The 27,034-nt window shown below is 42.1% G+C and overlaps 1 protein-coding gene across 2 annotated transcripts; it reads left to right on the forward strand.

Annotated features, from left to right (window-relative positions):
- IMPACT (impact RWD domain protein) lies at positions 1 to 26,024 on the forward strand. 2 transcript variants are annotated; one of them, XM_040354083.1, is made up of 11 exons: positions 3 to 167; positions 4,673 to 4,801; positions 7,159 to 7,211; positions 10,450 to 10,512; positions 12,064 to 12,149; positions 14,136 to 14,267; positions 16,440 to 16,540; positions 18,677 to 18,750; positions 19,158 to 19,248; positions 23,405 to 23,539; positions 25,639 to 26,024. In XM_040354083.1, the coding sequence occupies exons 1-11, from the start codon at positions 132 to 134 to the stop codon at positions 25,705 to 25,707; spliced, it is 969 nt and encodes a 322-aa protein (XP_040210017.1). In that variant the 5' UTR covers positions 3 to 131; the 3' UTR covers positions 25,708 to 26,024. The 2 variants fall into 2 exon arrangements, with proteins under 2 accessions (XP_040210018.1, XP_040210017.1); XM_040354084.1 differs by lacking the exon at positions 10,450 to 10,512 and having other exon boundaries at positions 1 to 167.
- Positions 26,025 to 27,034: the final 1,010 nt, after the last annotated feature.

The following is a 27,034-nucleotide window of genomic DNA, read 5'->3' on the forward strand; positions in this document are numbered from 1 at the left end:
TGACACTGCTGGGAGCCACAGTACATCTCATACAACTCCCAGCTTTCCCATACACATCAATACTCTGTGCGCACACTGCCCCCTAGTGTGGACGTGTCGGCGGTGCAGCGCACAGGAACTAGTTGCAATCCATGGCTGACACGGAAGAGGAAAACTTGCAGAGCCAAGTGAGTGCAGAATGGCGGAGTACAGCGTGTCATTGTTATTATAATCTCATAGGACTGGGGATTTTCTAATAACGGCGATGCTGTGTGATATACAGAACATATAGCTGGTGGATTAGCTCTGGTGTGCTTACAGGAATAACGTGTTAGAGCTGGGGTCGTATATATTAGATTGTAAGCTCCTATGAGCAGGACTCTCTTCTATTTTATTGTATTGTCTCTTTTTATATGGTAAAGTGCAGTGCAAGCTGTTGGCACTTTATAAATTCAGACATAATCCACTTCCATTGGTCTTTTTTAGTGATGGGCTGGGCTCAGGTGTGTTCGAATCGTAGTCCCATCCCACCTGAGCAATCCCGCCAGGAAACCCTCGCTGCATCAGCCAATCATAGGCCATGAGGCATTTTCCAGCCCACAGCTGCACATACACACACTGCATATGATTGGCGGTTTGCAGTGAGGGCTTCCTGGCGGGAGTGCTTAGGTGGGTTGGGACTAGGGTTGCCATCCCTTTAACCACTTCCCACTGCATATGTACAGCTGGGTGGGCGCGCTCTCCTTCTGAGTGGACATTCAGGAACGTCCACTCAGAAGGAGGGGGATCAACCGGATACGGCGCATCTCAGATCGGCACGAAGGCTCTGTGATTGGCTATCCTGATCACATGATGGCCGTGTCCAATTACAGCCGTCATGTGATATAAACAGAGAGCCAGTTGCTAGGCAATCGGCTTTCCTCTCCTCACACATTAGTTGTCCGTGAGGTGAGTATGGCGGATCGCTGCAGCCCTGATCGGTGTGTATGAGCTGTTTTTTACAGCTTTTTGCACACTGATCACCAGCCTAGTGTCCCCACACAACGTAAAACACACAATGTCCACACACACGTCCCCACACAATGTCCCCAAAACACATGTCCACACACTCATGTCCCCAAAACACATGTCCACACACACACACACATCCCCAAAACACATGTCCACACACAATGTCCCCAAAACACATGTCCACACACACACACGTCCCCAAAACACATGTCCGCACACACGCCCCCACACAATGTCCCCAAAACACATGTCCACACACACAGGTCTCCACACAATGTCCCCAAAACACATGTCCACACACACACACGTCCCCACACAATGTCCCAAAACACGCCCACACACACACATGTCCACACAACACATGTCCCCACACAATGTCCCCACACAATGTCCCCAAAACACATGTCCACACACACACGTCCCCACACAATGTCCCCAAAACACATGTCCACACACAATGTCCCCAAAACACATGTCCACACACATGTCCCCAAAACACATGTCCACACACATGTCCCCAAAACACATGTCCACACAACACATGTCCACACACAATGTCCCCAAAACACATGTCCACACACACGTCCCCACACAATGTCCCCAAAACACATGTCCACACACAATGTCTCAAACACATGTCCACACACACATTTCCACACACAATGTCCCCAAAACACATGTCCACACACACATTTCCACACACAATGTCCCCAAAACACATGTCCACACACACACACGTCCCCACACAATGTCTCTAAAACACATGTCCACACACACACGTCCCCACAACATATGTCCACACACACATGTCCACACACACACGTCCCCACACAATGTCCCCAAAACACATGTCCACACACACACGTCCCCACATAGTAAAAACACCTGTCCCCCACATATGTAACAGTAAAATCACATGTCCCAATGATCATCTGCACACATATGTCTGTGATCATTTGCGTACATCTGTCCGTGATCACACAAATCAATTATTATACACTTAACATCATTTATTTTACCAACGACATTTAGCAGAATACATTTTGGCTTAAATTTATGACACAATTCGATTTTATTGGATTTCTTTTAAAAAAGAATCAAGAAAATATTTTTTTTTCCAAATTTTCGCTCTTTTTCGCTTATATCGAAAAAAAAAAAAAAACGGGGTTATGAATAAATACCACCAAAAGAAAGCTCTATTTGTGCGAACAAAATGATAAAAATGTCATTTGGGTACAGCGTAGCATGACCGCGCAATTGTCATTGAAAGCTGAAAATTGCCCTGGGAAGGAAGGGGCTGAAAGTGCCCAGTATTGATGTGGGTAAACCCAAACGCATTAATTACACAGGTTCTGAGGCGAATTTAATGCAGATAAGACACCAAGTAGGGTTTAATTTACCACCTTAATCAGCCCCAGAACCTGTGTAATTCATATGCGTTCGGTTTTAAAGGGATGAGGTGGCAACCCTAGTTGGGACTACGATCCAAACACGCCTAAACCCATCCCTAGTCTTCATGCACACAGCTACAAAAATGCATTTTTTTATTTTTTTTAACACAGCTGTATGTAAACGGACCTTCGATCCAATCTGGTCAGGTGGAGGAGAATGGATCCTTCCTTTTTTTTCTGGATCGGACCTGGAGTTACCTGGGTGTAATCTGGTGCTCCATAGAGGAGGGTAAGGATGAGCTCCGGTGTGTTCGCACAGCCCACGTGCAGAGCCCGCCAGGAAGTCGGCACTGTGCTGCGCTAATCACAGGCAGGGAGACATTTCCCGATCTCTGCAGCCGCGCATTAGGACAATGTCAACCTGCTTGTGATTAGCGCAGCGCAGTGCCGACTTCCTGGCAGGCTCTGCACGTGGGCTGTGTGAACACGCCGGAACTCATCCTTAGAGGAGGGTAGAGGGTCCGATCGGACCTGTAGTGTGAAAAGGGGCCTTAGGCCTGGGTCACACCTATGTTTTTTTTATAGTGCATTTCGCAGAAACACACTACAATCCATTTAACCACTTGCCAACCAGCCTCCACAGTTATACTGCAGCAGGGCAGCTCTATTGCGCGAATCGACTTACCGGCATGGCGCTTTGTATAATAGATACACTGGTGGCCGCAATGTCCTCCCCCTACGCGAATGCTCCACAGAGGTAGAGAAATGGATGAATCATTGTTCAGCTTTCTAACAGTTGTGAAACTACAAGTTACTGATCGGTCTGAGAGACACCGGCATGACTTTGATATCTTGATAATGTTTACAATAGGATAAGAACATACCTGATTGTGACCAGGAGATGTTCTTCAGGTGACACATTCCTCCTCAGATGGTACCAAAATGCCCTGGCTGGTTGTGTAGCCACAAGTGTCACTGACCTTCTGTAATAGGTGGTCTGTGCCAGCTGGCAAGCGAGCACTTTGTCTGTGTTGGTGGCAGGGCGTTTAGAAATCACTTTATCCAGGTGGCGGATAGTGGCAATATGATAAAGAATATCTTCATTACTTCCAATACTGTTTGGACTTTTATAAGATCACTTTTGGTTTGGTATATTGAGTTAAATGTAGCGCAACTCTGTAAGCCATGGGTGCTCAACCTGTGGCCCTCCAGCTGTTGTGGAACTACAAGTTCTATGGCGCATTGCAAGGCTGAGGGCCAGTTCACACCAGAAGCAGTTCCGTGTGCTTTTTTTCTGCACAAAATGCATGCACAGTGTTTTCCATGTATTCCAATGACTCTAGTTCACACAATGCAGTCAGTTTCCGTGGCGTGAACTAGAGTCATTGGAATACATGGAAAACACTGTGCATGCATTTTTAGTGCAGAAAAAATTGCGCACAGAACTGCGTCTGGTGTGAACTGGCCCTGATAGTTACAAGCATGTCTCCCAAAAGACAGGCATGATGGGAGTTGTAGTTCCGCAATAGCTGGAGGGGCACAGGTTGAGCACCCATGCAGTAAGGGTTTACAACTGCTATTATAGTGATTGCCGCTACCTTTGGGGTCCTGTGTCGTAAAACAATATACCTCCAAACAGCACCCCTCTGAAACCCAAGTCCCCTATGTTTTTCAGAAGTGCTGTGCTGCTTGTGATTTGGAATGTTATGCTGCATGTACTTGTCTTTAAAGCAGACCTAAAGTAAAAAAAAAAAAAATCTTATTGCAGAAGAGGCATTTAGGGCCAGTTCACACCAGACGCAGTTCAGTTTCGTGTGCATTTTTTCTCTACTAAAAATGCATGCACAGCGTTTTCCATGTATTCCAATGGCTCTAGTTCACACCATGCAGTCAGTTTTCAGTGCAGAAACTGACTGCATGGTGTGAATCAGAGCCAACTAGAGCCATTGGAATACATGGAAAGCACTGTGCATGCATTTTTAGTGCAGAAAAAATGCACACAAAACTGTACAGAACTGCGTCTGGTGTGAACTGGCCCTTAATGTGTCTATTGCAATAACTTCCCTGCCTGTTCGCAGTCTTCTGCAGAATTTATACTGAGCTGGGATGCAGTTATGAAGCCAGAGAGAATATGCTGCTGAATTGCTGCTTCAGGTTCCTCAGTGTTGCTCAAAGCATTGTGGAAAAACTGGAGCAACATTTTCTCCCATTTCAACCCATCTATTATACTGTATCCATCCCAAGAATAGGTCCTCATTAACAACACATTTAAAAAGTTTTTTTTTTTTTAGATTGATGAGATTGAAGCGTTATCTTCCATCTATGGTGATGATTGGTGTGTAATCGATGAAGCTGCAAGAATATTTTGCATACAAATCTCCAACTCACTTGATCAGCCAGAATGGACGCTCTGTCTGCAGGTAATAAAGGATAAGTTGTGATTCATAGATGGTAATGTGGTAGGTAGCATGAATATTTATTGAAGACATGTAGTTCAATAACCTCTAAAAAATAACACATGGCGTTTGTCATTTGGCGTTTCTTATCTGGATTAAACCTTTTGATGCTGCACTTGGCTGGCGCCCCCTTGTGTTCTGTTTTTGTTATTTCAGAGATTTGTTCTGGTCTCAGGTGGAGCTGCCTACTGAAGTACATTTATCCTATGGGACTTTTATCAACTTTATATGCTTCACAAGTGCATTTTTATGCATGGATTGTTTTATATTTCCACTCACCTATTCTCATTAGTAGTTTTATGGGGTTTATATGTGGAAAGTGTACTAGCACCAGCTTGCTCCATAATTACATTTGCTGTATTTGTACAATAATCTGTAGCAGCAAATGGCAGTTTATACATAACAAAACCCAGTTTAATATATTGTAGTTTATTAATCCTTAGATGTGATGGCTGCAATACCTTCTTTTTTTTAGGCCTTTTATACCCTTTGTTTTCAGCTGGTGATCCTGCAAGGAACATATTAATAACCAAAGACCAAAAAATGGGGTTGAGGTTTGAGCAAGCTCAACTTGTATAGGAAAATATATAAATGTAGCCGCCTATTTCTCTGGATGCTACTTGTTTCACTGAGCCTAGGTTCACACTGGTGCATGCGGGGAACCACGTGATCGCACTGCGTTCCTGTTCAAATCGCATGCAATTTTTTGCAGTGGGAGTTGAGCCTTTTGTATGACTCAAATCGCACCACACCCACATGTAAAAGGTGCATGCACCTTTTTTTTGCCACACTGGAATCAGATCAGATCAGAGTGAGAGACTTGTAAAGCGCAACACATGCAAACTGAATCGCCTCTGGGCGCTGTATCCATTTCATGGATAAGGAACCCCTTGACCTCAGAAGAGATGGGTTTTAATCTTTCTCCTGAAGGCCAAGTGGTCCGACTCCAGTCGGATGGTGGTTGGTAGTGCATTCCACAGGTGAGGTCCTTGGACTGCCTTTTGCAAAAAAAATTGGGGATAACATTGACACTTGCAGCTGTCCACATGACTGGAGTGCGATTGTGATGCGGTGTGGAAACTCACAGGAATCGCTGCGAATCCTACACCGCTTCAATGTGAACCTAGGCTTGAGGTAAGCCTTGAATATTCTTTGTTTTCATTAGGTGCTCAGTTCTGATGGCCCAGCTTTCTCACAGGTGTATTTCAGTGATGTGTCGTGAGATAGAAAGAGGCACAGAATTTGAAAATGAATTCTATGTTGTATAATATTTCCAATGAGATTAAACTGGATGTATTGTCTAAGGCTGGGTACACACAGGCCGAATATCGTCTGGTTCAGCAGAAACCGGCTGACGTTCGGTCACTGTGTACAGCTGTCTTTCCAGGTCTAATGCTGGATTCACACCTATGCATTTTTAGTGCATTTTGCAGATTTGCACAACAGAACGTGTTCCATGGGAAACCATGATAAATGGACTGTAGTGCAAATCTGCAAAAAGCACTAAAAATGCATAGGTGTGAATCCAGCCTTACAACTGTCTTTCTTTCTCGTACACCACGGGACACAGAGCCATTCATTACATAATGGGTTAAGGGTCACCAGCGGTGATTGGACACTGGCACAATCAATTGAAGACAGTTCCCCTCCATATAACCCCTCCCATCAGGGAAGTACCTCAATTTTTTCGCCAGTGTCTAAGGTGTTGGACACGTGTAGGATGTGCTAAGAAAAGCTCTGCCAAAGAGACCCTCTGGGGGTAAAAAGAGCTATGCTTTTGGATCCATCCAAGACGCCAAATAAATTACGCTGAAACTGGATGGGATCCGGGCCTCATGCACAAGGCGTTGCCTGTAATGTCTCTCTTTGAAGGACTAGGGTCCAGCACTTTCACTCCATAAGCTAAAAGTCCAGGTAAGAGTCTTTTACAAGGCCCAGGGGAGAGGTCTCCTTTAAATAGGAACCTATATCCCTGAAGGTTGGCACACAAAACCTGCCGTGATGGGTGAAGATTGGTGCTGTCTGAATTTTCAGCAGAAAAACCTGTGGCTGGGATAAAGGTAAGAGGAAAAGGAATCCTAAGAACAATCTTAAGGATCTTTTTCCAATTTTGAGTAAGCAATAAAAATGCATTGATGTGAATCCAGCCTTACAAAAAAAACTTTAGGGTGTGTACCTGGCTTTACATTCCTAAACTTGAAACAAATGCAGTGTTTTTTCTTCTCAGATGTGAAGATATGAAGCTGATCATATTAGTTAATAACCGCAGCACCTTTTTTCTTTACTACATATATCCCATTATGATTATCTGTTTGTTCTAGGTAATTCTACCCCCAGAATACCCAGCTACCGCACCACCTCTTTATCAACTAAAGTAAGTTCTACATTCTTTTTTAAATGTCATACCACTATGGCTAGCATAGCTAGGTGTTTCCATTTATCTGTGGATAGAAAGTCTGTACAGAGGAATGACACTGTTCCTGGCTGTCAGCATGTAATCACACATGGAATGATTATTGGATTGGAATAAATAAATACTCGCCGAATGCGAGTTGTGAAACTTGCATCTAAGCGCTTACCAACAAGCTGGGGGTATCCAGTTCCCAAGAGCAAAAAGAAGAAACTAAGACATCTAATTAAAAGAGGGGAACAGACAAGAAATAAACAGAAATATAAAAAGAAAGGGGGGGGGGGGGTTATATGAGGTTAGGAATGGGGTTTCACCCGGGATGTGTAAAAATTGGTCCCTAACCACAGGTAATATCTCCATTTTTAATTATATGCAAATAGCTGCAGGCAAGGTACCAGCATGTCATTGATTTGTAGAGGCTTACTGTCCACAGCTGAACTGAGACACAGAGCCATAACCACCACAGAAATATGCAGATTCGCTCCTCCCAAGACCTCCTGCTCTCAAATTCCCTTGTCACCTCATCCCATGCTTACCTTCAGGACTTCTCCAGAGCCTCTCCCATCCTCTGCAATGCTCTACCACAATCTGTCCGATTTTTCTCCTACTTTATCCACTTTCAGACGATGAAAATTCATCTGTTCAGAGAAGCCTATTTGGCCCCCACCTAACAACTGTCCATTTATCTTCTCCATCAGCACATCCCCCACAGTTATTACCTCTTGTATCTCTTGACCTTCCCATTTAGATTGTAAGCTCTAAGGCGCAGAGCCCTCTGCTTCCTACTGTAATAAAGTGTATTGTATTTGCACTGTCTACCCTCAAGTTGTAAAGCGTTGCGTAAACTGTTGACGCTATATAAATCTTGTATAATAATAATAATAATCTGGGTGGGGTACAGCACAACACATTAGTTGCAATGATATGTTTTTCATTACCTTCAGCTGGCTGTTTCCCTAAAAAATGCTCCTTTCAGTGTCTCCTTCATAGCCACTGAATATTGCCCTAAGTAGCTGGTTTCCGGCGCTTTGAGAGTTAAAGGAAAAGACAGTCAAAGTTTGTTTGGCTGTACTTCTCCTGTGGATCACAGGAGTGCGGTTCGTCCTGAAGTCGGCTGACGTCACATAGCCGGTCCAGGCTCCGGAAAGATCATGACCATAAGGCCAGGATCCACCCACATGTCTGGACCAGCACCCAACTCGGCTCAGTGCTCCAGTGAGCTGCTGAGAGCCTGAGTTGGCCGCTCCTGCCCCCTCCACAGCCCAGCGCTCCAGTAAATGCGGAGGGGGGGGGGGGGGGCGGTTGCAGAGCAGACAGCGGTGACTGACAGTCAGCAACTCTCTGTTCAGGGAGCTCTGAGAACCGAGCGATTGGCGCTGTTTGATTGCTCGGTTCTCAGTTTTAGAGCCAGCGGGGACAGATGCAGCATCCCAGGTAAGTATGATTCTGAAATGTGCCGCTCACCCTCTTCTGCCCTTTCTGCCATTCACAAAATTCCTATTAATACACTCACACAGTGCATTGTGGGAGAACAGTAATATGAGTTTTGTGTGTGGCCGAGAGGGCAAAGGGTTGGGTGGGCAGGTGGGCGGACTGCATAACTTTTCAAACTGACAGCGGCAGCTGTTAACCCTCACATCGCCGGGAGATAATTGCTCAGGACAATATCTAGCAGCAATTAACGAGGCACTGAAATTAGAACTTTTATTTTATTTTGGATAAAAGATTGTTTTAACCTCTGTCTTTTTTTTGCCATTTGTGTCTCATTAGGGAAATTTCACATCCTGTCCCATAGCCAAAACAGATAAGAAATGCCTTCAAACTAAGTGAGGGAATTTCTGGAACTGGTGTCCCCATTGGAAGAATTGCCCTCCATTCCTGTTTTAGTGACAACCCAAAATTTGGGATTTTCTTTCACTTTCACTCTCAGTGACGACAGCAAACAGGAAAACTAAAGAGGGTGAATTTCTCTAATAGAGACACATACAGAAATAAAAACATAACATAGGTTGTTATCCATCTCCACTCTGTCTGAAACTAAAAAGGTTTGCCTTTAACAAGAAACAGCAGTCTGCAGGTTAAGGGCTTTTTGTTTCACCTGTGGTGTTTATATTGGACACCTTTGCAGCCAATGTGCTATATGCTGGGTGTTTGGTGTGCTCCTGTACCTTTAAGGAGGGGTGACTCCCCTTCAGTCCACCTGCCCCTATCTATCCATTAGAATGCATGTGCCTCCACTGTGGGGACGCTCATTGTTTAGTGTTAGGACCACAGATTACAGGGTGCCTTGGCGCGGCTCTGTGGCTCACGCATGCGTTTGCAAATGCGTGCGGACAAAACCCCTGTTTTTAACGCATACTGTTAGACAGGTTAATTTGGTTGTTCTGCAGGCTGGCCGGTAAGAAGGCTTGGTTTTTCCCTGGGCATTGCCCAGGTTTTGTTGTTATAAGGGCTGTAACCCCTCAAAGTTTTTTTGGCCTAATGCATTCTATGTAGTGCAGCAGCCCCCCTTTTACTTACCTGAAGCTGATCGTTCCAGCAAAGGGGACAAGCACAACCGCTTCAGCAAATGTGTCGGGTCCTCATTGGATAGATTGATAGCAGCGGGAGCCATTGGCTTCCGCTGTTGTCAATCAAGAGCAGTGACACGAGAGTCGGGGGAGGGGCCGAGTTTTGCTGTCTGTGTGAATGGACGCAGGAGTCAGGAGCGTGCCCGCACAAGTGCCCCCCCATGGAATGCAGCTTTATGTGGGGGCACTGGCTGAAGAGGAGGAGCTAGGAGCACCGCTGAGGGCCCCCAGAAGAGGAGGATCAGGGCCGCTCTGTGCACAGAGCAGGTAAGTATGACATGTTTGTTGTTAAAAAACAAAACAAAAAACAAACAAAAAAAACAACCTTTAATGTGTCAGATCATATTTTTATACTAAAATTAAAATATAGGCCTATATATTAGGTCTGTCCTACTGATCAGAAAGGAGGAGCATTACTTTACTATGATCATTCATACATGAGGCCAAATTATAATATTTAGCATAAAATACAAAATTAGGTTTTAAGCCGTTTTCCAAACCTGAGAGTAGTCTGGGCTTACGTGTTGTAAAGAGTATTTAGCATTTTATTTTTTATTATCTTTGTATACTTACAATATTGATATCTAAATGTATAGCAATAAATGACATATCCTTATTGTGTGTATTTCTAGTGCTCCATGGCTCAGGGGTGAAGATCGAATGACTTTATCAAATTATCTGGAAGACATTTTCCTGTGAGTGCCAGGAGCATGTATGTTTATTATACATTTTAGGCTTCTGATGGCCATGTTATCCTTCAAACAGAGCTCTTACATCATTACTGTATACTAAACCAAGATTTTGTAAGCAGCATGCTTGTTTTAGCTGAAGATGAACATTTGTATATAGATGTGCTTTAAGTGTAAAGTCCAATTTCATTTAATGCTAGGGAGATTAAAGAGGTTTGTAAGTGAAGGTTATACTTCCAACTCCTGACCATTTGTAATTTGTAGCTGAGACTTCAGATTTTACCTGCAGTTAAAAAGGAAGTAAACTTCCTCTGCAGACTTCTACCTATAGGTGAGCCTATAATAAGGCTTACCTACAGGTAGTGAAAATATCTCCTAAACGTGTACAGTTTAGGAGATATCTCCAGTGCATGCAGCCAGTGACATCACTGGCGAATGCGCTCTGAAGGAACAGCCCACGGGGGCCGTTCCTTCCGAGCTGGCGCCGTGAACGATGACTTTGTAGCGGCTCCGGCCAATCACAGCGCTGGAACCTGCGAACCCGGAAGAAGCAATTTGCGGGGACCGCAGCAACAGCTTCGTTCTAAGGTAAGTATTTTATAATGAGCTAGTATGCGATGCATACTAGCTCATTATGCCTTTGTGTGGCAGGGTCTTTTTTTTGGGGGGGATTTTTTTACGATTTTTTTTTTTTAACGTGGTATTAAACTGAAAACCAAAGATATATATAGCCGTGGGCCAAAAGTTTTGAAAATTACACAAATATAAATGTTCACAAAGTCTGCTGCCTGTTTTTATTAAGACAATTTGCATATTCTCCAGAATGTTTTAAAGAGTGATTAGATGAATTGCAATTAATTGCAAAGTCCCTCTTTGCCATTAAAATGAACTTAATCCCATAAAAAACATTTCCACAGCATTTCTGAAGAAGGCTTCAGGGCGCCCAAGAAAGTCAAGCAATCCCCTTTCCGATTGTTTAGGGCTTCCAGAAAAAACCTTGTCTGGAGAAGAAACGGTGAGCGCTGCCATCAGTCCCGTGTCATGGCAACAGTAAAACATCCTGAGACCATTCATGTGTGTGGTTACTTCTCAGCCAAGAGAGGGGGCTCACTCACAATTGTGTCTAAGAACCCAGTCATTAATAAAGATTTGGTACAAAAACATCCTCCGAGATCAACTTCTCCCAACCATCCAAGAACAGTTTGGTGACAAAAATGCCTTTTCCAGCATGATGGAGCACCTTGCCATAAGACAAAAGTGATAACTAAGGCCCCATGCACACGAGACGCTGGTAAACGTGTCCAGAGGCAGTTGGACACTTTTTTGTAAGGGGCCCCAAAATTTCTGATGGCAGCCCTGGTTTTATGTAAATAAAAGCTGATCATTGTAAGCACCCTGTCTGTGGTAAATGGTTTGTCTCAACCCTCTAACTACTACATCAACAGGGCAGCTCGTTCTTTTGAAGAACTATAATGACCAAGTAAGAAATACACTACTGTATAAAGGGTTCTGTTTTAATGTTCTGTAATACATGGAAATGCTGTTTTGTGGCTATAGGCAAAATCTTGGCGACAACATCCTTTATCAGTGGGTGGAGAAGATCAGAGAATTCTTGGTGGAGAAATCTAAGACTTCTCATCCAGGTTGGTATATGTCCTTTAACAAAAAAAGTATGTACCCATTATTAAGAAGCAAGTTTTCTTTAGTTTTCTTTAGAAAAATATGTTTTTTTATTTTATGAGACAATTTAAAACTCTTCTTATATCTTGTAAGTAGCAAAGCCTGAGCTTGGAACAGTCATGCCGCGTACACACGATCATTTTTCGGGTTCTAAAAAATGAAGTTTTTCAGGCTCTAGAAAAAACAACGTGTTTTTCAACTTGATCATTAAACCGGCCTTGCCTACACGAGATCGTGAAAAAATAAATGCTTTAGCAAAGCGCGGTGACGTACAACACGTACGACGGCACTATAAAGAGGAAGTTCCATTCTGATGGCACCACCCTTGGGGCTGCTTTAGCTGATTTTGTGTTAGTAAAAGACGATTCGCGCTTTTCTGTCTGTTACAGCGTGATGAATGTGCTTACTCCATTACGAACGGTAGTTTTACCAGAACGATCGCTCTCGTCTCATAACTTGCTTCTGAGCATGCGCGGATTTTCACGTCGTTAAAGCCCACACGCGAATATTTTTTACAACCCAAAAAACGACAACGTTAAAAACATCGTTAAAAAATAGAGCATGTTCGAATTTTTTTTGCTAATTTTTTAGAACCCGAAAAATGCTCTGAAGCCCACACACGATCGTTTTTAATGACATTAAAAAAAAAACGTAATTTTTTAGAACCCGAAAAATGATCGTGTGTACGCGACATCACAGTTATCTGAGAATCACATGGACAGTTCAAGTCAAATCGGAGCCAATTGATCATACCCAGCTTCTATGAGGACAGAGGAGTTCCGGTGCATTAGCTTCATTGGGACCAATGCTTCTATCAATGCTAAGCTTCAGAATCCATGACATAAGTGTCGCTATGTTGCAAACAATAGACTAATGCCATTTCACAAAAGACAATAATGCCTTGTTCTGAGAGGTTACAAAACAGAATAAAATGTTGTAAATGTGGCTTGGTAATAAAGACAGAAACCATGTTATAAAAACATGTTGATGGACTTGCTTTTATGCCTGGTTCACACTAGTGCCATTTCAGATGGGACTTGAGTCGCACAAAATCACATGACAATGGAAATCACATTGTTTTCAATGGTGCCCATTCTCATCAATGCAGCGTGATTTTGTAAAAGGGTCCTGTGATATTTTGGTGCGATTCCAGCATGATTCTGGCCCAATAAAATATACAAGCCACATGCAAGCTGCATCACATAATCTTGCTAAAAATCCTATAAAAATCTGATCGCAGCAGTATGATCCTAGCCTTAGGGCCAGTTCACAACCGAACATGGCGCAGCCGCGCTGCATTTCTTGTGCGTTTCCCTTGTCGCGTTTAAAGCATTCACTTAGGATTTGAAGCAGGTGTCAGCATTAAATTAAGGTCACTGCAAATGCAGGTCGCAAACACAGTGCGATTGCCTGAACCAGGTGGCAAGGTACAGTAGTACCATGTAACCTAGTTGCTGTGTGTTTTGTAAAGTAGTGCATGCAATTTTGGTGCTGTTCAGCGTGATTTTAGCCCATTCAAATGAATAGGCTGAAATTGCACTGCACCCGGATGGCATGTGAATCACACAGGGAACGCGCAATTCTTTAGAGGAGAACTGGGGCTACATGTGTGCCAAGTTCCGGGTCCAGGGGACCTATGGCCAGCCGGTACCCGATCCCCAAAATTACCGGAGAAATTACCGTTTAACATGGGAGTCTATGGAAGGGGTAGCCCGACTTTGAAAAATCGGTGCTCCCCGGCCGTAGGTCCCCCGGACAAAAAACTTGGCACACTTGTAGAGGAAGAGTGGGGCTATATGTGTTTTATTTATTGATTTATAGTTAATGTTGGTCACTGCTAGACGTAGCTGTCTAGGAACATTTGTAAATTCTTTCTCATGTGAATTTATTTCAGATAGATATATATATATTTTTTTTGTATAATAAAGACCAAAATGTTGTCTTTACAGGTCCAACATTGAAAGCTGCAACAGAAGAAACTGAGGCTGCTGATGATGATGATGAAATAGCCTCAAGTTCTGAGCTATTAAATAACTTGTTTGCTAACTTAGCTGTTTTTGGACATTTAGATGCTTTTGAAGGTACATTGTGATTTCAATTTATCCAATTTGTACTAGTCATAGACAGAAGGTAGCATTGTTTAAAAGGCAACTCCAGTCAGGGCTGACAATACTGATACGAATATACAAGATCATGTAATATGCACTTTATATTTTCCTCTTTTTACTGTGTATTACAACAGTAACTGTGCTGAGCTTGAGGTGAGGTGATACAACTGAGCACAGAAACAAAAAAGTAAACGTAAACTACTTTATTCTGTCGTCATTTTGGGGGGGGGTGTTATGCAAAGGAGGAGAGATATTGACATGCACAGGGATCCCGTCTACATTGCTTCCTAATTTGGGTCAACTGTCAAGATGGTCTTTAGAGAAAGATGCATAGCCAGAATGATGTCCTTCCCACAAATTCCTACGGCAGGTATTTTAATGATGGGAATTTCCCAGACCTCTTATGCCGCGTACACACGATCAGGCTTTTGCCCGACCAAACTCACATCGGAATTCCGACGGAATGCCATCGGAGGAAAAGAGAACATGTTCTCTATGTAAACTCTGATGGAATTCCTCGGAATTTCCGATGGAAAAACTCCAATGGGCATACACACGGTTGGAATTTCCGATGGAAAAAGTCCGTCTGACTTTTTTCATCGGAAATTCCGACTGTGTGTACGAGGCTTTAGTCAGATTTGAGAGCAGAGTAGGTAATGGTACTGTGAAGAAAAAGAGTATTTGGACAAATGAGGAAACTAAGCCAGTGAACCATAACTCACTCTTAAACCTGAATTATAGACACATATAAAAACCATTTAATTTAGTTAAGTACTCCTTAAATATATAAACTTATTTCTATATAGTCTGTGCATTAGTAGATGTATGTACTGTAATTACATTTGTGTCCTGTAATTCCCCAAACAGCTAGTCTAAGATAGGGAGGAGAGGAAGCACTGTAAGCCAACCAGGGCTCTATTAAATTGCATACTGCTCTCAAACGAACACTGAAAGCTTGCTGAGAGAAGGGGGCACCAAAGGGATGACCTTTGTTGCCCCATCACAGGCAGGGGATGGGTTTCTAACCAAGCTTTTAGTGGTTACCCATTTTTCTTCCACCATCGTAAAGCATACGCTGGCAGTTGAGGAGGGGGGGGGGGGCTGTGACACATGTTCTCAGCTACAGCAGCTTGGAATGCAAATAAAATTCAGAAGGCAACTGTCTGCTTTCAGATGGAAGTGATCTGGCTGCTTTTAAACCCTTCCTGATCAGTCCTGTTGTCCATATAGCAGGATATTTATGCCCAGGGGGCAAGAAGGACTGCCCAATCATGTGACCATTGTATTTGGCTGTCACTGTGGTCACATGATTGGTAACCAGTCCCGCCAGCTCCTGAGCGGTACTAGAGACCAGGTGCTGTTTGTGACAGCTCAGTGACTGTGCTGGGAGCACAGTGAGGTTAAACAGTATGTAAATGCTGTAATGTCCACAGTGTTGTCACAGGTGCGCTTTAAAGCTGAATACTAGTCAGCATTTAACATTGTTGTCTTATTGATCCACACAAACAACTTGTACAGCAAGGATTAACTGCTTGTAGTCCAGGGGGTAAGGAACAAGACATGTCCTATTCCTCAGGCCTTGTACACATGACCGATATTTTTTTGCCGAGGAAACCGGTCGTGTGTACATTTTCGTCGAGGAAACTGTCGAGAAACTCGACGAGCCAAAAAGAGAGCATGTTCTCTATTTCCTTGACGGGAATGGAGAAAATTGGCTTGTCGAGTTCCTCGACAGCCTAACAAGGAACTTGACGAGGAAAACGATGTGTTTCGCCCGTCGAGTTTCTCGGTCGTGTGTACGAGGCTTCACTCCTACAGGGTTCCTTCCCGGAGTATGACTGATCCAATGAAGTCACTCCTCCTTGCCGCTCATCTGGTTGCAAGACGTCGAGGGCCTTCCTACATTTCAGGAGCAGAGGACAATGGAAGAGATCACCAACTAACAGGGGAAAGAGAAATAAGGTATGTATTTCCTCTTTTTTCTTTTCCCTAGACTAAAGAAGTAGCTTTCTATGCATGTGGGTGCAACCAAATGTCAAGTTGTTATATAAATGTTTTTAGTTGTCCTTCAATGCTACATTATAGTCTTCTTGCTCTTAATAGTACAACTACATTTTGCTTACTTGTTTTTACATTATTTTGTAGACACTGAAAAAGAGGTTCCAAAAATAGAACACGGGGAAACAATAAGTGACAGAAGAAGTACGTTCCAGGCACACTTGGCTCCAGTGACAAGCCCTGCTCAGGTGAGTACGATAAGAAATGTTATCTTCTGTTTTCATTTTTTAGTCTTGAATCATGTTACTGCAATATAAAACTAATGTCGTACAGACTTTATCAGTTGTTTTCTGAACAAAACCTACATTCGTCCCGTCACAGTGCCATTTAAATTTGTCAACCCGAAACACAAGCACCACACAGTGCTTAATTTAGCCTGTCATAGATTTTAAAAGGCTGCTAGCAGGGGGCTGTATACTGCACCTAGTCCTCCTGGGCACACAAAAACATGGGCTAAGCTTCCGGTGTGCATGAGGATTAAATGCAAGGCATGCCAAGGTATTTTTCTTGGATTGGTGCAGGATTATGGGAAAATAAATTAACTAACATACCTAACATATCTAAGGGATTTTCCCATATGCGGCAGTAAAAATGTTCAGTTGAGCTGTGGTTTTACTGCCTCCTAACTGCCCCCTTAAGCCACCATAGGAAGAGGGAGTTACCGCTCCAGGTGGGTATGCTGAACAATCAATGACTTCTCAGGAGATCAAGGGTGCCGGCAATGCTCAAGGCAAAAAGTAGAGGCTATGAAATGGACAGCCGCACTCCAAAAAACCTTATAGGTTGTCTTTATTGTAAAACGGATGGAAAATGCACTACAAAATACAGCAAAAATGGGGATAGCAGCTGCTATCCCCATTTTTGTTGTAACTTGTAGTGCATTTTTCATCCGTTTTACAACCATCACAGACTCTATGTTAATTGGGAGGAATGCGTTGCTGCGCGGTAGAAAAGGACCTGCAAAGGTCTGACATGCTAGTTCATTAAGTGCTACTTCTTCCAAAATGCACACAAAATGAAGGCACTCTGCATTTCTTTGCAGTACACAACTGTACAGGACACTATGGGGTTGATTTACTAAAACTGGTGCACACATAATCTGGTGCAACTGTGCATAGTAACCAATCGAGTTCTAACTTCAGCTTGTTCAATTAAAGTGGAGTTTCACCCATTTTGTAGATGTCCAATCATTGTCATGCCCATCCAGAATGGTTTTTGAAATGGTGATATATATATATATTTTTTTTAATTTGTAAATACCTTTTTTGCCCTAATTTCCTACAGAATTTTCTTCTTCTGTCGCATAGGCGATTTTGTCACTGGGCGATTCCCATGGACTCCTGGGATATCGGAGTTATCTATCCCAGGAGTCCATGCCAATCGCCTAGTGATGAAATCTCACGTTATTAGTAGATTGAAATAAACATTTACAATGCCCAGATGCACCCAATAGATCATTTGTTAGCCTAATCAAGTGGGGTTTTTTGTTTCGGGGCCATGCTGCTTTCCACGTCTTCCATTAACTTCCGGCCTGTCATCTGAATAACAGGTTGCTATAGCAATGGGACGAGAACTTTCGCCACCGCCTTTGCTATGGCAACCTGTCAGGAAGAGAAAGCACTGCACAGTGGCATTACTGCACAGGCGCTAGATCAGGAGGTGCATGCTGGGTAGCCATCTGCACCGAATCTCAGAAATAAAGAGAGGGCTTCCGATGCCCACAGCAGAGATAGAACCTGCCTGTTTCCGAGATCTGGTTAGTGTTCCATGATTTAAACATAAACTACAAGGACCACATATATGACATTATCTAAAGGTTGCAGTTAAGTGTACACAATTACGGCGGAGTGTTTAAAGATACAATTATTTGCGGGACTGAAACTCCGCTTTAAGCTTTGACAAGAAAACCTGGAAGCTGATTGGTTTCTATGCACAGCTGCACCAGATTCTTTGAGCACCAGTTTTTAGTAAATCTAACCCTATGTGTTGTGATGCCCTGTGGTCTGTTGATAATGAATGACACTCCAGCTTTCTATTTGTGTTACAGCATGTTGGAAAGTGTGGATAGGTCCTATAGAAAGAACATAAAGGAGCAACTGCCTATAGCAATAATGGAAATGGAATCCAGACCAGCTGTGGCTGCAGAGGTCTCAGTGTGTTGGAAGTCTCATGAGGCATCAAGCCCACTGGAGTGCTGGAAGATTGGGGGAATTATTAGGCACCCTGTAAAGCACCTTATGATAATTAGTGGTCATGGCTAAAATATGTCAATGCAGATTACTCAGGCTTATAAATATTTTTATGTTCATGTCTTTTAACTGTAGGTAAAGCAAGTACTGAACAAACTTTATGAAAACAAAAAAATTGCAAGTGCGACTCACAACATATATTCATACAGGTTTGTAGTTACATTTATAGTTATCGTAGTCTATATTCATATTTCTCACTCACTGAACTGTATATTGAGTTTACAGAGCTTAAACACATGCAGTATTGATTATTGTGAAAATAGTAACAATTCCACACCTTATGCAATGATTGTGAATCCAACCTTTTTTTTGAATAGTAGAGATTTATTGAGCATTTATAAGCAATATTCAGATTACAGAAGATGTGAATGTACAGTGGGACATGCAGTTGATTATATAAACAATACCAATTGATGCCAGAACTAATATAACACACAGCCCAAAGTCCTTACATTAATCGGTTTGGTAACGGTATGGACAGGTTACATATTTACAGGCTATTGAGGTATGAGGAGGTATTGCGTTTCTGTATAAGTAAGTATTTTCTTATCTGCAGGATATACTCCAAAAAGACAAACAGCTTTATTCAAGACTGTGAGGATGATGGAGAAACAGCGGCTGGTAAACGTCTTCTACATCTTATGCAGGTAAGTAGAATTCCATGTCACTAATGCAGTTACTGGATGGACTAATGCAGTGAGCTTATATACATTGGTGTAGAAAACACAGACAAATACTCTATCTATTCTTGTAATCTGCTATGCAACACTTGGGTTGATTTACCAAAGGCAAATAGACTTTGCAAGCGCAGTTGCACTAATTTTATCAAGAACTTAGTAAATGTAGTAAGACTGTTGATTTCCATCATCCAATCATGTGCAAGCTAAAGCGCTGCTGTGTTTTTTTTTTTTGTTTTTTTTTATTGGGTATTTATTACCCCACCTTCACTAACCTCTGGGGAAAATGAGCGCAACTGCACAGTCTATTTGTTTTTAGTAAATAAACCCCACTCTCTACTAGTATGCATTATGCACATACTAGAAACCCTAATGCCGCGTACACACGACCGTTTTTTTCGGGTTCTAAAAAATGAAGGTTTTTTTTTTTAACGTCAATAAAAACGATCGTGTGTGGGCTTCAGAGCATTTTTCGGGTTCTAAAAAATGGCCAAATTTGTTTTCTAACATGCTCTTTTTTTCACTACGTGTTTAACGTTGTCGTTTTTCGGGTTGTAAAAAATGGTCGTGTGTGGGCTTTAACGACGTGAAAAATCAGTGCATGCTCAGAAGCAAGTTATGAGACGAGAGCGCTCGTTCTGGTAAAACTACCGTTCGTAATGGAGTAAGCACATTTATCACGCTGTAACAGAAAGAAAAGTGCGAATCGTCTTTTACTAACACAAAATCAGCTAAAGGGCAATGTCATCCGAATGGAACTTCCCCTTTATAGTGCCGTCGTAGGTGTTGTACGTCACTGCGTTTTGCTAGAGCATTTTTTTTCACGATCGTGTGTAGACAAGGCCGTTTTAATGATCAAATTGAAAAAAACGTTGTTTTTTCTAGAGCCAGAAAATGTAGTTTTTTACAACCCGAAAAATGATCGTGTGTACGCGGCATAACAGTTATTTTTTCCAACTATAGAGAGAACCATGTAGTGGATTTTCAGTGTTTATGAGACTCTAGCACTGAAATTCCCATATTATATGAGCACCTGTTTGGCCAGAGTTTCTGAGAGCTGATTAGTTGCTTTACTAAGTATTCCCTACACTATGTACAGGTACATAAAGTGTAGATAATTGTGGGCAGTGAGGGCCATGCTCCTTTTCCATCAGGATGTATGTGTTTTTGCATACAATAGTTAAAAGTGAATTAACTCCAAATATCCTGGCCACCGCTCCAGACCTTGCTGCACATGATGCTACCAATGTAGGGGTTCGCAAACCGAAATACACAGCCTCAGAGTGACCAATGCTGACCAATGAAGCACGTGTGAGGCTTATTATTCCTGTAAGGTATCCCAGAGAAAAGAAGCTTGGATATTCTGATTTATTTCACCTTTTTTAATTTTTCGAGAAATGTTGAATTTACCATTCAGCCAATAATGGATCCCCCAGCACTGAGCAAAAATGAACAAGCAGCTCCAGCTACTATGCTCACATCCGACACTGTCCCTGCTAATTTACTGATTCAGCAATGTTTTTATTTCAGACTGCTTCATTACATTAGTGTCTAAAGATAACAGCTGTGCATCAGAATTGTCCCACAACTTCATGATGAAAAGACCAGTACAGATTTACAAAACTTGTTGACAGTGTTAAATATGTTTTTTGGAAGTAAAGTATTTTAACCCACTTTTTTCTTTGAGTCTAAATGATTCCCCCTTTATTAAATGAACACCTCCTATACACATTATTTGAGGGGTTTTAATACCACCAGACCAGATTACAAGGAGGTAATAAACCTTAAAGTTTCCTTAGACACATTTAAAACTGAATTAAAGTCTGTAAATACCTTCCCTTGCTCCCTCACCGGAGCAGACCTCTTCCCCCCCTCAGCTTCTTCCTTGTGACGGGTCATTAGCTGGCAGGGAATGTCGCAACTCCTGTCCATGCTCATGGTAGGTCATTCATTCCAGCCCAGAGGTATGCTGAGAATGTACACTGAGCTGTGCATGTACAGCTCAGTATACATTCTAGAGAGAATTGCGAACAGGCAGATTCAATTGTTTTTTTCCAGCAGAGAAAAACGAAGGGACAAACAAGTAAGGGCTACCGAAGCCTAAAGTTGATATGGCCATTTATTAGAAGAAAAAAAAATTGTAACAATGGGTATTTTTAAGGCCTGTAACTCACTAAAACTGACTATGTACAGCAATGTTTTTCAGACATGATAAAGGTTTATTGGAAAAAAAATTATGTTAAATCATAGTAGTTAAATCATTTTGACAATTCTGCTTACAAGAGTGTTTTTTTTGCAAAAATAGCTTTCCGTAGGGCAATATTCAGGTTGGGAGTTCCGCTTGTGGCTCTAAGGTTTTTGGTGATTGTTTCATACTAGAAAATTTGTAGAGAACAGCTGAATAGACTATAATATATTGTCTTTATTACAAAAATGTAAATTTATACACAACATATTATTCATAAAACCACAAAAACATTGGTTCAATACAGATATTATTGGCCAATCAGATACTATAATATTAACTCTATTGTTACTGTGTCAAGAGGTCGACGCATTTCGCGAAATTGCTTCTTCAAGAACTTAATGTCTTGACCAAAAGATAGAGGCGGCATGTGTCTAAGGTGAACCAGTAGATAAAGAGGAGGGAATGGTGTGCCATATGTCTTTCGGAAGTGGCTTAGTATGTGATGCCGTTAAGTCATACAGGAAGATATAACTAGATAGTCTAGATATTTAATCACTAAAGCATGAAGCCCAAGTCCCAGAGTAAGCAATAACTGCATGTATCGTGATATTCAGCTCCATAAGGACAGCATGACCTAAATGATGTTCAGCATAAAAAACCACCAGCAGTACTCATAATTCAGGGATTAAAATCTCCCATATGTGTTTTATATTAATGCAGGACAGCACCAGCAGACTTGTATCAGAGGCTATATAGTAACTTAAGCCTTGTACACATGGTACGATTGTTGGCCAACCGAGCATCTGATTTTTGTCAAAAGGGCGTGTGCCAGGATCTTGTCTTGCATACTAACGTTACACAATTGTCGTGCCACAAACACAAGCGTAGTGATATACTTACTACTTACTACGAGGAATTTCAGATCTTTGGCCCCCTTCTGCTAATTTCGTGCTGATTCCGAGCATGCGTGTTTGTACTTTTGACTTGTGTAACGGATTTGTGTACCGACCATACGAAAATCAGACGTGGAGCCGTTGTCCTCCGAAAATGTACTAGCCTGCTATTCATTATTTGTTGGCCGAAAATTGGACAACAGTTGTCAAAAGGAGCGTACTAACGGTAAGAATTTAGGACAACAGTCTGTTAACAGACAATCCCCTTCCAACAATCGTACCGTGTGTACGAGGCTTAAATCTCAATATCAGAAATGTGTCTCCAACTTTTGTAAGCTTTCCTTTTACCAGCCAAACATACAAGCTCCAGCCCGTGCATAGCACCATCTTGTGATTGTTTCATGATAGGCAAATCCTAAGGTGTTTGTTAAGGTTCAAGGTTTTTTACCTTTATGCATGAAGGTAAAAAACCTTCTGTATGCAGCAGCCCCCCCAATACTTACCTGAGCCCCTTCTCGGTCCAGCGATAGAAGAGCATCGGCTTTCCCAGGTCTTTTCCTCCTCGTTGGATAAGGCAGCAGCGGAAACCAATACTGTCAACCACAGCCAGTGAGCTAATGAGGAGAAAGTGGTTGCAGGGCAGAGCCCTCTGTGTGTGAATTTACACAGGGAGCAAGCCTGCTCGGGTGCCCCCATAGCTGCTTGCTATGGGGGTACTTGGCAGGAAGGAGGGGCCAGGCGTGCTGGCGGGGGACTCGAGAAGAGGAGGATCCAGGCTGCTCTGTGCAAAACCACTGCGCACACAGGTAAGTTTAACATGTTTGTTATTTAAAATAAAAAATATGCTTTTATTATCACTTTAAACATTCAATCAAAGGTGCCAAAAGGTTTGTGTGTTTATGGACACTTTACAGTTATATTATTGACAAGTATTTTTGAAATGTTCTACTATAGGACAGCTTGCACTCTGTCCTGACATTGACATCTCAGGTTTTATAGTAACAGATGATAAAATGTGTATCTGAATGTTTTTGTTTTTTTGTAGATTTTAGATGTGAAAGATGTAATGGTGGTAGTATCCCGTTGGTACGGTGGCATTCTTCTCGGACCTGATCGCTTCAAGCATATAAATAACTGTGCACGAAATATACTAGTGGAACATAACTACTCTTCCTCTGCGGTAAGTTTTCACTATATTCTGGTAGATTCTAATTGTAATATTAAAATGTTACACAAGTTTGAGCCAAAATGTGTCTGACCAATAAACAAGGAAGAAGCATTCCTTTTAGGATTATTATGAGTGCAGTCATTTTAGGGACAGACTCCAGATGAAATAGAATTGTCCCGGAAAATGCTGTGTAAAAACATCAACGCAGAAAAGCAGGAGTTATATACAGACAAAAGTCTAGAGGATAATAATTATATAAGTGCATCTGCACTTTGTTTTTTCTTATTCTGCCTGTGAAGTCTCCCAAATACTCAATTAGCCTTCCAGGGAAGTATGCTGCACTGCTCCTGAATTCAGAGCTGAGTTGCCACTATCAGGTATGTTTTATCTGTTTGCACTACAGTGGGGTGAGAAGATTTTGAAGGAGGTGTGGCCATCAGCAGTGTACCTCTTCATTCACAAACCCGTAGCTTGTCACTCAGCTCTTGGCCACACCTAGTCCTGCCCACTGCTTTCTGGATTGACACTGGCACTGCCCCTGTTGCTGAACCCTCCCCTGTGAGCTGCAGTGTTTGGAAGGGGAGTGTGTGAGACACAAATGGAGGGGGGATTTGGCTCAGTCAGGGAAGGTAAAGGATGTTTTTTGTTTACTATTAAGTTTGCATATCACATAAAAACATCTTTGCCATTCTGAAGCTTCCCTCCAACCACTTTGCATATTATTTTATATATACTGTGATTCTGTACTTGCCCATACCGCCCAACATTTTGAGATGAGAATGAGGGACACCAACTAGAAAACGTATGTAGGCATAGGACACGCCCCTGCCACACCCCCTTAAAGAAAAAATAACACAAAAAAAGTTAATTTAATCCACAAGGGCTTTTTTTTTACCACTACTATTCCTTTATACTGGCTTGTAAAGTTTACACATGCAGCAATTTAGAATTTTGGTGAAAGATTTAGCACTTTTTGAAAGAAAAAAAGTGCATTTTATATACAACTATATAGATCAGACCAAAATGAGGGACAAATGTGGAGCAATGAGGGACAAAGGGACATTGCTCCAAATCAGGGACAGTTGGGAGCTATGCTGCAGAAATCTCCCTCCACTAAGTGTGGCTGCATTCATTTTAACTGTGGGCAGCTGAAGCTGCTGCCTGTTCACTTCCTGGATTTACACAGAGGCACACCTCCAGCTTTAAAGCTCTCATTGGCCCACTTATGATTCATCCCCCCTCCCTTCCTGGAACACTCTCTTTCTCTCTCTCTTGACCGAGAGAGAGAGAGAGTTGTGCATGATGTCATAAGCCTAGGCATTTTTCCAGACAAGAAACAGGAAGTGGGCTGTATAAGGAATTTGCTGGCAGAAAAAAATATGTTTTGATATCCAAAGTTAAAACAACAAGAGCAGAAGATTTAATAGAGGGAAAGATGAAAAATGACTGAAGGTCCGCTTTAAATGTGGTGGCTGCAGTAGTTTTCTTTTGTTAGACCTTTTACCTTTTTTTTTTTTTTCACCTGGTGTTTAGCCAGTAACTCACTTTCTGTCTTGGGGTGTCTGCACTTCAGATAAAGGAGCAACATAGACCGCTTTGTCAGCATTAACAGTCTGGGAAGAGGGTAGTACTAGATGTACCAGCAAATTTAGGTGGACTTGACTAACAAATTAAAGCTGACCACTAGCTAACCATTTTATGTAGCAACAGTTTTTTAGCTTTTTTACTTTGGGGATAAAAGTTTAGGTGAATACAAGCCTATCATGTGTTAAATGATTTGTCTCCGCTTTCTAACAGACACTTTTTACTGGAAAATTTGGTCTGTAAATGGTAGTTGAAAAATAACTTGCTTACTGGACTCTGAAAAAAAAAAAATTCAGCCACGACATATAAGAATTGATGAGCTGCAATACATTACCATTTTGTTTTTGGGTTTATGTTGCTTTAAGATGGATTCATTACAAAATTGCCCATTAGGGATTTTTTGAGTTTTCTTGCTTGGGATGTTATGCTGTCTAAAACAGTTGTCTATTTAGTATTGATCATTGTATATGCAAATAAATTGGCTTAATCTTATAATATATATTTACTGTTTTATTGTATTATTTCAGGATGAATCTTCTAAGCATAGCAAGAACAAAAGCAATTCCAAGGAAGGCAAGAAAAGAACAGAACATTGATCTGTTAGAAATAATGGATGTAGGAATTTTTTAAAAGACGTCCTCACTGAGCCTGGATTCACACTACCGTAGTGCGTGCTGAAAAGACCACATGTGATTCACACAAGAATCGCACTGCAATCCTGTGCACATCACATGCAATGTCTGTGTGGCGCGATTTGAGCCATACATTCTGTATGGCTCAAATCGCATCCCTTCTGCACCAATATTTTTTCCCGCACCTGAATGACATTGCATGTGTTTTCACACCCATATGACGTGATTCTGGCAATCACGCTGCGTTTTTCAATCTGTTTTAGGGTGTTGTTAATTTAACATAGACACTTGCAGCAAATCGCATTGACACTGTGCGATTGCTATGCAGTGCGATGTGAGGAAGTGCAGCAAATCTTGTGCATTTCCCTTATCGGTGTGAACCAGGGCTCGCTGACAAAAAAATGCCATGTTTAAGTTTTAAAGGGGTTGTGGCAAGCTGAGGACCCAAGTTTAACTAGTGATTTTATCTAATTTATACCTTCTCTGATTTACGTCTACATGGTGCAAAGCAAATACAGTGAAACCTTGGTTTGAGAGTAACTTGGTTTGAGGGCGTTTTGCAAGACAAGCTAAATTTTTTAATACATTTTGACTTGATATACAAGCAATGTCTTGATATAAGAGCAGTGTCATGTCACAACTGAGTATAAAAGAGAAGAGAGGCACCTCTGTGTAGCAATATGGTTACATTTAATGAAGGCACAACAATTAGCAACTTATTGCTACACTTAGAAGCGCCTCTCTTCTCTTTTATACTCTGTAGCTGCTGCTTAAAGCGGGGGTTCACCCGAAAAACAAATTTTTTTAACATTAGATTGAGGCTAATTGTGGGAAGCACAATCGGGTGTTTTTTTTAAATCAATGCAGTACATACCGTTTTAGGGATAGATGTTCTCCGCGGCTTCCGGGTATGGTCTGCGGGACTGGGCTTTCCTATTTGATTGACAGCCTTCCGACCGTCGCATACAGCGCATCACGAGTTGCCGAAAGTAGCCGAAACGTCGGTGCGCAGGCGCCGTATAGAGCCGCACCGACGTTCGGCTTCTTTCGGCAACTCGTGACGAGCTGTATGCGACGGTCGGAAAGCTGTCAATCAAATAGGAACGCCCAGTCCCGAAGATCATACCCGGAAGCCGCGGAGAACATCTATCTCTAAAACGGTAAGTACTGCATTGATTTAAAAAAAAAACACCCGATTCTGCTTCCCACAATTAGCCTCAATCTAATGTTAAAACATTTTTTTCGGGTGAACCCCCGCTTTATTTTTGCTTCTAATCCCCTTGCGGAGGCT

Source organism: Rana temporaria, chromosome 5 (genome assembly GCF_905171775.1).
Source record: "Rana temporaria chromosome 5, aRanTem1.1, whole genome shotgun sequence".
In the NCBI taxonomy this organism is placed as follows: domain Eukaryota; kingdom Metazoa; phylum Chordata; class Amphibia; order Anura; family Ranidae; genus Rana; species Rana temporaria.

Bases quoted from the DNA above. Each gene is read 5' to 3' on its own strand.
- IMPACT (XM_040354083.1), top strand. From the start codon at position 132: ATGGCTGACACGGAAGAGGAAAACTTGCAGAGCCAA. The intron at 7,212-10,449 runs GTAAGTTCTACA...GTGTATTTCTAG, and splicing joins CCACCTCTTTATCAACTAAA to TGCTCCATGGCTCAGGGGTG. The intron at 10,513-12,063 runs GTGAGTGCCAGG...TTGTGGCTATAG, and splicing joins TATCTGGAAGACATTTTCCT to GCAAAATCTTGGCGACAACA.